The sequence below is a fragment of the Lynx rufus genome, unplaced genomic scaffold, assembly GCF_022079265.1.
Source record: "Lynx rufus isolate CCGP_SWC_20201006 ecotype Redwood Valley unplaced genomic scaffold, mLynRuf1.p SCAF_18, whole genome shotgun sequence".
Classification (NCBI taxonomy): Eukaryota; Metazoa; Chordata; class Mammalia; order Carnivora; family Felidae; genus Lynx; species Lynx rufus.
Window position 1 is genome coordinate 42,114,320 of NW_025814832.1, and position 12,019 is coordinate 42,126,338.

At 36.6% G+C, this 12,019-nt stretch overlaps 1 protein-coding gene and 1 pseudogene across 1 annotated transcript in view; one reads left to right on the plus strand and one right to left on the minus strand.

Annotated features, from left to right (window-relative positions):
* Positions 1 to 12,019, plus strand: part of LOC124513566 (uncharacterized) — a 158,950-nt gene that overhangs the window by 127,666 nt on the left and 19,265 nt on the right. The window contains exons 49-51 of the mRNA XM_047081691.1: positions 2,589 to 2,693; positions 3,346 to 3,399; positions 3,774 to 3,878. Of these exons, the coding sequence (XP_046937647.1) occupies positions 2,589 to 2,693; positions 3,346 to 3,399; positions 3,774 to 3,878 (264 nt within the window). The remainder of the gene's footprint in view (positions 1 to 2,588; positions 2,694 to 3,345; positions 3,400 to 3,773; positions 3,879 to 12,019) is intronic.
* LOC124513578 (iron-sulfur cluster assembly 1 homolog, mitochondrial-like) lies at positions 9,084 to 9,449 on the minus strand (annotated as a pseudogene).

Sequence of the window (12,019 nt, forward strand, 5' to 3'; positions counted from 1 at the left end):
CCACCAACAAATAATATTAAATCAGAGTGTGGTACTGAAGTTTCCAAATGATCTGTTTAGGATATGGACCCTTCTTGAACTACAGAAATTGTAATTACAGAAGTAGAATTCTTCTCCACCGGTGAAGGAAATAGAGTCACTGGATTGAGAGTGATATGATAGTAATCATATCTCCACCATGGATAGTAATATGGGGAGAAAGTAGCAATAGTCCATTATTAGTAACCAACTAGTCAAAACAATATTGGATACTTTCAGGTAGCAGTAGAGATTATAATTGTATATAGTGCTGTCAGATTTAAATATGATCTTAATGTGAGATCTGAAGATGTTTTGACTAACTTTAGAAACGGCTGTTTCTCTGAAGCAAGGAGGATATAGCCAAGGCTACTGAATTAAGGGATAATCTATAATAAGCAATGGTCTTTGTGTATTGATGTGCTATGTTAATGCTCCTGAAGTGTCGCCTGACCTCATGCACTGATAATCTAGAATGAATCAATCTGACTCTTGTCTTGAAGGGTACTCTCTTTCTCAAAACAAAAATTTCACATAAAGAGCAGTTTATAGTTTAAAATTATTATTAAACATACAAAGAAACAAGTCACCATGAGTAAGACCCCCATAATGAACAACATTTAGCCGATGAGCAGAGATTGTAGATTTTGGTTTTTTTTATTTTTATTTTTTAATGTTTATTTATTTTTGAGACAGAGAGAGAAAGAGAGCATGAACGGGGGAGGGTCAGAGAGAGGAAGACACAGAATCTGAAGCAGGCTCCAGGCTCCGAGCTGTCAGCACAGAGCCTGATGCAGGGCTCGAACCCACGGACTGCGAGATCATGACCTGAGCCAAAGTCGGACGCTCAACCGACTGAGCCACCCAGGTGCCCCGAGATTTTAGATTTTGGAATTATCAGACCAAAAATTATTAAATAAGCATGCTTAATATAGTTTAATAATCAAAAGAGAGGCTGGAACACATAAGGAAAGAGCAAGCAATTTGGTAAAGAACCAAAAAGACTTTTGAGAGGTGAAAATAGTAAAAATTTAAAACATTTGTCCGTTTCTTCCAGATTGTCTGGTGTATTGGCATATAAAATTTCATAATACTCTTTTATAATTATTTGTATTTCTGTGGTGTTGATTGTAATCTCTCCTCTTTTACTCATGATATTATTTATTTGGGTCCTTTCTCTTGTCTTTTTGATAAGTCTGGCTAGGAGGCTATCAATGTTATTAATTCTTTCAAAGAACCAGCTCTTAGTTTCATTTATCAATAATAGCCAAACTATGGAAAGAGCCCACGTGTCCATCAACTGATAAATGGATAAAGAAGATGTATATATATACAGTGGAATAATACTCAGCCACCAAAAAGAATGAAATCTTGCCATTTGCAACAATGTGGATAGAGCTAGAGTGCGTTATACTAAGTGAACTAAGTCAGTCAGACAGAGAAAGACAATACCAGGCATATAGCACAGAAAGACAAAGAAATGGAGACTATGAAAGAGAGGTTAAGAGACACCGAGGATAGATAAGAAAATCTTATATATATCTATTTGGAATTCCAGGAAGAAAAGAGAAAGCAAGCAAGACAGAGGCAATATTTGAAGAGAACTTTCCAGAACAGATAAATAGTATAAATCTAATGAAGCCAAGTGACTCCTAAGCAGAATAAATAAAAAGAAATTTATACTAGACATATGCACTTGAAATATGCAACATATCTAATTTGTGAACTAAAAGCTTAGGATTCTAGGCAGCAAACTTCAGAGGTTCCCTTTACACTGATTTAAACAAAAGGCTTACTTAAACCAAAATTGTTTTTCCTTCTTGAAGTTACAAAAGTATAATAATCAAAAGATTATTTACCATAAAAATAGTACAAAACAAAAATTACTGTGGAAGCCTGAGGACCTGTTTTGAAACATACTTTTTAACAAGTACCACTATGTGTATTTATATATATATTATATTAATTATTAATTCATATTAAGGCATGTCATCTTTGTACCTTTCTCGATTTATGTGCCTAACATTATACTGCTCCTAACATAATTACAATTTCAAACCATCAGGAGAACTACTTACATTTCTATTTTGTGAAGAAAAGACCCAAATTATTATTTTATTTTTTATATATTTATAAACCAGCCAAGGTGATAATAAATTTTAATTTTGGGGGGTGCCTGGGTGGCTCAGTCGGTTGAGTGTCCGACTTCAGCTCAGGTCATGCGTGATTTGATCACATTCATGAGTTCGAGCCCCACATTGGGCTCTGGGCTGGCAGCTCAAAGCCTGGAGCCTGCTTCAGATTCTGTCTCCCTCTCTCTCTCTCTGCCCCTCCCTACTCATGTTCTGTCTCTCTCTCTCTCTCAAAAATAAATAAACATTTAAAAAAGGTTTTTTTATTTTAATTTCTTTGTTTGTTATAGATTATGTGATTCTTAAGTTCCGATGAAATGGCATCTTAATGGCACATGAGTAAAAATATTGCTAGTTAACAGCATTTGATTGTAATCAAACTCACTAATTTTGTGTTCTTCGCAAGTTCTTTTTTATCACCATTTCTGTCTTTTCTAGGAAAGCAAGTTGATGTCAGTGATGTAGACAGTGCTCTGAAAGACATGAAAGTTGAGGTCACAGACAAGGAATACTTTAATTTAGTAAAAACTCTACCAGTTGATGGTAAGGATTTAAAATATATATGTATACTTCAAGGGGTTTAGACTACTTGCCTGTGAGATTTTCTTCTAAAATGCTGTCAGATTGTTATAGGTTGTTTTGTTTTATTTAATCATTTTTGAAAACTTTTAGCATTATTTACAATAATTCTAAATAATTATTTTAGAATAAAACTAAAATTTTAGTTTTTATTTTAGAATAAAAACTAAGTGACCCAAAAAATCAGGGTCATTTCATTTTCATTATGGTAATCAATAGCTATTTCCCTTAATCTTGCCAATAAGATATGTGTATTGTTGTCCTTAGTTCCACTAATATTCCTGAGAGTAAGTGGGAAAATGTAAAAATGGAAAAAGAAAGAATGTAAGGAAAGAAGTCGGAGGTAAAAATAAATCAAATGAGATATGTTTTATAAGTTTTAAGCCACTAATCCTTGCCTTTTATGCAAAAGTGAATAAATTTGCCTCATTAAAAATCTTTCTCCAAACCAACTTTGTCACTATTTGAGAGGAAATTAGGTACATTTCAGAAAAATCATTAAAAAGTCTATTTTTTTGAAATTATGGAAATAGGAGGAAAATTGTAGAATATTTATTATTTAGGTGAATCTCCCTTATTATTTTTCTCTGACCATGAATCATGTCTTTTCTTACAGCTGAAGGAAAGGTGTATCAAAAAGGGCTGCTGGATGGTGTGAAGGCTCTTCAAAGTGAGTGAGAAGTATGACGAGAAAACAGATATATCTGTGATATTCTCTTATTTTTCATATACACAGATTTATTTTTATTACATTAAAAATTTCACATGTGTATTTCCCAATATTTATGGATATGTGATATATGCCATAAATCCCTAGGAAATTACCCAGCCCTTTTCGAACTTGCACTATGTTGATATGAACAAAAAGATAGTCTGAGGATGAGACTCTACATCTAGTCTTAAAATTGACCCTCCTTATACCGTTGACTAGCTTTTACTGGACCTTAAAGTCTTCATGAGTAAAGTGATAACCATAATATACATGGATTAGTAAAGAGTTTTTCTACATCTCGGTTGTTTTTATGATAATTTGTCTCTCCTAAGGAGGAAAGGTGGCTATGAATAACCTCGTCCCATTTCTGGAAAATATGGGGATTAAGCTGTCACACGAAGAACTTGAAGATTTTTCACAAAACCTACCAGTTGATGGTAAGCATTGTATATAAAAATGCATTCCCTTTAGGACAGCTTGGGTTTGAGAGTATCCATAGACCAGTGATAGTGTGTATTTAGTATCAACAGGGCATTTTTTAAAGGATGTGGCTGAATTCAAGTTTCACATGAAAGCACATCCTGTCTCTTCTTTAAGAGAGTGTTCTACTATGAATAATTAAAATTGGTGAGAGTACTTACAGACCATTCTCAGATCAAAGAATAAAGAAGAAAATGAAAACAGAATGAGAAACATTTAAAAGAAACACTGAACAATAAGAGAACAGCCTATGATGAAGAATGATTCAAATTGACTAACGGTTGGGGTGCCTGGGTGCCTCAGTTGGTCGAGTGTCCAACTCGATTTCAGCTCAGGTCATGATCTCATGGTTCATGGGTTCAGGCCCTGCATCAGGCTCTGCGCTGACAGTGTGGAACCTGCTTGGAATTCTCTCTCTCCTGTTCTCTCTGCCCTTCTGCTGTTATCTCTCTCTCTCTCTCTCTCTCTCTCTCTCAAAAAATAAATAAAAACGTTTAAAATGTTTTTAATAAAAATAAATATAAAAAATAAAAATCTTTAAAACATTGACGGATGGTTATTTCCAGTATATATGCCTCAGCTATTCTGATATAGTCAGAAAGACTAAAAAGGGATAGAGAGAAACATAATAAGAATTTTAAAAACATACTAGCTATCAAGCATAATAATACTATTACAATATGTTATATATAACATGAGATTAAGATGTTGAAAATATTAATAAAATGAACATTTTTCCAGCGTAAAATAAATTACCTATGTTGAGCAAAGAAATGAAAAAAATCGAGAGACCAATAATAATAATTGCAAAAACCTATCAAATAATTGCATCTATCAACTGTCCACCACCACCTGTCACTCTAACAAAAGGTGACAGGCACAGAGAGTTTTAGGAGTAAGTTCTTTCAAATCTTCAATTTATTTTAATACTATCTAAACCGGTCCAGAGGATTCCAGTTTGAGATGATGAAAAAACCAAAATCTGTCTAGTTTTTCTTTCCTCCAATACCTAACAAAGTGAACAAGAACAAAGAGCTACAGGCAGAATTGAAGGTCTGATGGGAAGCCCAAGAATACCATCCCATGCACAGATCTTTGGTTTGGTTAGATGTCTTTACCGAGTTCATTCTACTTGACTAGAGCAACGAACTCTGTTGGGACATTAAACCAAACCTCAGATATGGGAGCAGGGCTCACATATAATGAAGACCATGTAACATATCACCACACTCTCCGATTACAATAGAAGTGAGTAGAACAGTTTTCTTTAAATGCATCTAGCTGAAGAAAGCTAACTGGTCTGAGATGCTATCAAAAGAGCAACTAAACATTGTTACATTAAATCCTGAGAATAAAATGAAAATCTGAACACAACTGCTGAAGTATATGCAAAATGAAAAGAAAGGATATGGCACCAATTCTAGCATTAGCACAGCAGAGAAAAATAGCAAAAGAAAAATAAGGAAACAAGATGGAATGGAAGGAAGATAGCATGCAAAAAACAAATAACTCCATCTCGTAGTAATATAGTCAGTTTAACCTAAGGAACAACCAAAAAGAAGTACTTGACAATTAATTCATATTACGGAGCAATTTCATGGATTCAATAAAACTAGATCTCAAAATGAGAAGGTTACATAACATGGTGGCACCAAAAGAGACAGGGGCACCGGGATGGCTCAGTCGGTTAAGCATCTGACTTTGGCTCAGGTCATGATCTTGCAGTCCATGAGTTCAAGCCCTGCATCGGGCTCTGTGCTGACAGCTCAAAGGCTGGAGCCTGTTTCAGATTCTGTGTCTCCCTCTCTCTCTCTGCCCCTCCCCCGCTCACGCTCTGTCTCTGAGAAATGAATAAACCTTAAAAAAATTTTTTTATAAAAAAAAAAAAAGAGAGAGACAAGGGTGCCTTGGTTGCTCAGTCGGTTAAGCATCCGACTTTGGCTCAGGTCATGATCTCATGGTTCAGTGAGTTCGAGCCCCTTGTTAGGCTCTGTGCTGACAGTTCAGAGCCTGGAGCCTGCTTCAGATTCTGTGTCTCCCTCTCTTTCTGTTCCTCCCCTGCTTGTGCTCTTCTCTCAAAAATAAATAAAACATTAAAAATGTTTTTTTAAAAAGAGAGACAAACCATGAAACAGATTCCAAATGATAGAGAAAGAACTAAGGGTTGTGTCATAGACTCTAAGTCTAAAGTTCTCTTTTGACCAGCAAAAGAGTGGACACAAGATTAAAGCAAGAGATGGATAATGTCTGGGGAAAAGACAAGAGCCCCGAATAAGGGCCCTTGCCCCATATTTATTCAGATCAGAAGGCTTACACCCAAATGTAATGGGTGTGTACAAAGAGACAAACTAGGAACATTAACTTGGGGACGTGAGGGAAAAGGGGGGTTTTGAAGATATACAGTGTTTGGGGTTTGGGTCAATATAAAACAAAATCTGGGCACCAGGCAGATGGGTAGATGGTTGTTAACAGCAGACAGGGGGCGCTCTTTATCATACCTGTTTATCTTTGCCAGCCTAGGGGATAAGGCAGATAGGGGAAATAACCTCAGGGTTAATAAGGCAGCTTTTCTGACGTTAACCATCTCCCGCTTCGGGCTGCTTTGCCTGCAGCACAGCAGTCCATAGTCCAATTCACCAATTTACCTAACCTGGCCCTATTCTCCTGTGAAAGCAGATTTTCTCTGTAGTACTACCTTGGGGGTGCTTCCACCCTGAATATCTAATCTTGCTCATTTCATATACCTATCAGGGGTGCCTGGGTGGCTCAGTCAGTTGAGCATCCGACTTTGGCTCAGGTCATGATCTCACGGTCTGTGGGTTCACGCCCCGTGTCGGCCTCTGTGCTGACAGCTCAGAGTCTGGAGCCTGCTTCGGATTCTGTGTCTCCCTCTCTCTCTCTCTGCCCCTCTCCTGCTCATGCTCTCTCTCTCTCTCTGTCAAAAATAAATAAACATTAAAAAAAAATTTCATATACCTATCTATTGGGCACCTTTGCACCATACCTATTTTAGGCCTTTGCCTCTCCCTCTCTATTCTGGGACCTCTGCACCCCCTCTCTATTTTGGGGTGCCTTTGCTCCTCCCTATTCCTGGCAGCTTTGTGCCTCCCTATTCTTGGGGTGTCTTTGCACCCCCCTATTCTTGGAGTGCCAATCTAGTTTACCCAAACTTGGGTGTGAGCATTTTATGACTGTATTTCTTTATGCCTTGTTAACCCATTGGTGTAAACCTGGGGGATTCCTAAGCTTATCCCCACAGGGTTGCTGGAGGGAAGGTGGGGAGGGTGGGCTAAATGGGTGATGGGGATTAAGGAGGGCACTTGTGATGAGCACTGGGTGTTGTATGGAAGTGATGAATCACTAAATTCTACTCCTGAAAGTAATATTACACTATATGTTAACTAACTGGAGTTTAAGTAAAAACTTGAGGGGCGCCTGGCTGGCTCAGTTGGTTTTAAGCATCCGACTCTTTTTTTTTTTTTTTATGTTTATTCATTTTTGAAAGACAGAGAGACAGAGCACAAGCAGGTGTGGGGCGGAGAAAGAGGGGGACACAGAATCTGAAGCAGGCTCCAGGCTCTGAGCTGTCAGCACAGAGCCCAATGCGGGGCTCGAACTCACGAACCGCGAGATCATGACCTGAGCCGAAGCCGGACGCTCAACGGACTGAACCACCCAGGCACCCCTTAAGCATCTGACTCTTAATTTCAGCTCACACCATGATCTCACAGTCCTGAGATGGAGCCTGGCTTCAGACTTAAGATTCTTTCTCTCCCTCTCCTCTGCCCATCCCCCTCTCATGCACACTTTCTCTCAAGATAAATTTTAAAAAAAACATTTAAAAAAATTAATTAAAACTTGAAACTATAAAAAATAAAATTAAAAAATAATTAAATTTTAAAAATAAAACAAGGGGAATTGCCTAACTAAAGAAACAAAGTACTAAGCAATCATTATAGAATTACTAAATAAATTATAAACATCAAAGTAAAAAATAGATGTGGCTGAAATCTTATTGACAGACTAAGAGAACTTAAGATAATCACAGTAAAAGCAGAGGGAAAAGATTAATGCTATCAGGAATTTAAATTTTTTTTTAATGTTTTTTTATTTATTTATTGAGAGAGAGAGAGAGAGCAAGTGAGCAGGGGATGGGTAGAGAGTTAAAGAGACAGAGAATCCCAAGCAGGCTCTGTGCTGTCAGCACAGAGCCCTATGAGGGGCTGAAACTCACAAACTGTGAGATCATGACCTGAGCTGAAATCAAGAGTTGGACATTTAACCAACGGAGCCACCCAGGCACCCCTAATGCTATCTGGAATTTAAATAAAATCTTAAAAATATATATTAATGCTCTCTGGGAAGATCTTTTATGAAGACCAATCTTTTTAATGTAATTTACCTGCCTAATGTATAAGTGTCCTAAGACGTATGTAAACCTCCAAATCTGTTTTGTCAGTGTATTTAGAAAATACACAAGAATCTTTACAAACCTAAAAATATAAACTTGTGAGCACTAAAAAAAAAATTTTAATGATTAAAAGTCAGAACTTCCTACCTCTAAATTTTAAAAGCTGTCAACTGGTCAGGAAAATGCCAATGGATTTGCAGTCAGGCCATTCAACAGAGATCTAATGACTGCATACCTATTAAGAATACGTTTCCCAAAATCCTCTCAGAAAGGCAACTGTAATGGAATTAGTTCTAACAGAAAAGATTCAAGAGAGTTAAGTGCAGAGTAGGATTTTTTTTCCTTCACAGAAAAGTGAGTGGAGCAGGTGAGTGAAATAGGTAAAGGGGATTTAGAGTAGAATTATCTTGATGAGCACTGAGAAATGTATAAAATTGTGTAATTAGGATATTGTACATCTAAAACTTACTGAATGTTAATTACACATGAATTTTTTAAAAGGAAGGGAAAAAGTAGAAAAATGACCCTCCAAAAGTGATGGCTTCTCATTTTCTGTCCTCTAAAAAGAATACAAATAACATCATCTAGAGTCTAACATAGTGGCTTCGTTTTCAAAATGCATCACTGTATTTTCCTCATAAGGCAGTTATACATTATAAACCTTAAGCATATAACAGTCACGTGATTTTTTCCTAAGCCCGCAGACTTCCACAAGCCTCCAGGAGCTTACAGCCAGACTAGTCCCGAGGTTTCACATATTAAAGCTTTCTCCACAGCCACAAGTTTCTTTTCTTGTTGGGGTTGTTGAACACAAACTCTTCAACTTAGACCAATTCTGTTCCTAAAAGTGTTAGCTGTGCTTTCTTTTTGATGAACACTCTGACTCCATCTTGAACAACGTCCCCATCGGAATCTACTTTTGTTTTGGTATATTCTAGAATATAAGAAAAGCTATTACAATCCCTGGCTTGAACACAAACTTTCACACCTATGTGTTCAAACTTATTTTTGAGAAGTTGTTTACTGCTGAAAGTGCCAGAGTAGGGGCAGGTGGGTCGGCCTGCATCTTCCTTTTCCTCACAGTCCAAACAGTGGCTTGGACTAACAAAGTTAACATCACCTTCTTGGTGTTCTGGTGTCCCAGGCTGGCTATTGTATAATTTTCTAGGTAAAGCTTTGCATTTAATGCAATGGATTTATTTTTAGGTATTTTTTATAATATTGAAAATGGTATATTTAAATTTTTTTCTTTTTCAGTTTGTTGCTGATACATAAAAAATATTGATTTTTGTGTAATGAGTTTGTACCCAGCAACCTTTCTATACTTTTATAAATTATAATTATCTGAATATCCTCCTGAGTTTTCTACATATATAATTATGTTTCCAAATAATGGCAGTTTTCTTTCTTTTCTATCATTATGCCTTTTATTTCTTCATCATGCCTTACTGCTTCAGTTAGAATTTCCAGTATAGTATTGTAAATGTGATGATAGCGGACATCCTTACCTCATTTCTTTTCCTTTTTTTCTTTTAGAGAGAGAGAGAGAGAGAGAGAGAGAGAGCGAGAGCGCACAAGTGGGGGCTGGGCAGAGGGAGAGGAAGGGAGAGAATCTTAAGCAGGCTCCATGCTCAGCACCACACCTGATGTGGGGGCTCGATCTTAGGACCATGAAATTGTGACCTGAGCTGAAATCAAGAGTCAGATGCTTAAACGACTGAGCCACCCAGGAGTTCCTACTTCATTTCTTTTTTTTTTTTTTTTTAATTTTTTTAATGTTTATTTATCTTTTTTTATTTATTTTTTTTTAATTTTTTTTTTCAACGTTTATTTATTTTTGGGACAGAGAGAGACAGAGCATGAACGGGGGAGGGGCAGAGAGAGAGGGAGACACAGAATCAGAAACAGGCTCCAGGCTCTGAGCCATCAGCCCAGAGCCCGACGCGGGGCTCGAACTCACGGACCGCAAGATCGTGACCTGGCTGAAGTCGGACGCTTAACCGACTGCGCCACCCAGGCGCCCCAATGTTTATTTATTTTTGAGAGAGAGAAAGACAGAACATGAGTGGGAGAGTGGCAGAGAGAGAGGGAGACACAGAATCTGAAGCAGGCTCTGAGCTGTCAACACGATGTGGGGCTTGAACCCATGAACCATGAGATCAAGACCTGAGCCAAAGTCGGACACTCAACCGACTGAGCCACTCAGGTGCCCCAGCCTGCCTCATTTCTGATCGCGAAGAGAAACGTTTCCATATTTCACCATTAAGTATTACCTTATTGAAGTTTTATATATATCACTTTTATCAGATTAAAGGAGTTCCCTTCTATTCCTATTTTGCTAAGAGTTTTGTCTTATTTCTTTCAACAATGTTTTGTAGTGTTTGAAGTATGATCTTTGTACTTCTTTTGTTAACTTTATTCCTAGGTGATTTATTCTATTTAGTGCTCTTCTAAGTGACACTTTCCTTACTATTATTTTTGAATTGCTTATAGCCATTACTTTTTAGTGTGTTGAGATTTGGCTTTATAATCCAGTACATGGTGATTTTTGCTAAATATTCCCTATGTGAAAAAACATGCATTCTGAAATTATTGGGTACGGTGTTGCCTATATCTCCATTAAATCAACTTTGTTAAATTTCTTGTTCAAATATCCTGAAGTCTTAAGGATTTAATATCTTAATATCTGCTTATTCTATTAACTACTGACAAAGATGTATCATATCTCCCCCTGGGTGCCTAGATGGCTTATGACTCAGGTCATGACTCATAATTTGTGACTTTGAGCCCCACATCTGGCTCTGTGCAGACAGCATGGAGCCTGCTTAAGATTCTCCCTCTCTCTGCCCCTGACCTCTGCTCGCACACTCTCTATCTCAAAATAAATGAACTTTAAAAAATTTCTCTCAGTGTAATTTTGGATTTTTATTTCTCATTATAATTTTATAATTTTCTTTGTTTTTTTTTTTGAGACCGTGTTAATACGAGCATACAAGTTTGGAATTATAACATCTTCATGGTGAATTAAACTTCTTTTTGTTATTACAAGAAAAGCTTTTTCTTAAAGCCTATTTTGATTGATGTTAATATTCCTACTCTACCTTTGCTTAGTGTTTGTATGGTCTATACTTAGCCATCCTTTTACTTTTGACTTCTCTGAATCCTTAGATTTCAGATATTTTAAATTCTTAAATTTTGAGCCTTAGATCACTTCCTTGATGAATTTTACCTAGCATATAAGTAAGAAATAATTTCCACGTTACTCAACTCTTCAAAAAATATAAAAACAAGAAACACTTGCCAGTTTGATTTATGGAACTATCATAATCTTTATACCGAAATTTGATGAAGACAACACAAAAAAGGAAAATCACAGGCTAATCTTTGTATAAACAAACAATGCAAAAATCCTAACCAATTAGCATGCAAAAACCCGAAACAATTAGCAATCTGAAAATCATTTTTGCAATATTAGTGGTAATTATGAGATTACTGACATATTTGTGTTTAAATCTACTTTACTGAATTCCCGTTTTTGTACCACATGTTCAACTTTCTGTTTCCTTCCATTCTTGCCTTCCTTTTGGACTAATTATTTTTTATTTTTCTTGTTAATTTAGAAGCCTCAAAGGTTATTGTAGAAATTACAATATGCATCCTTAATCTATCATAATCCGATTTTATTTT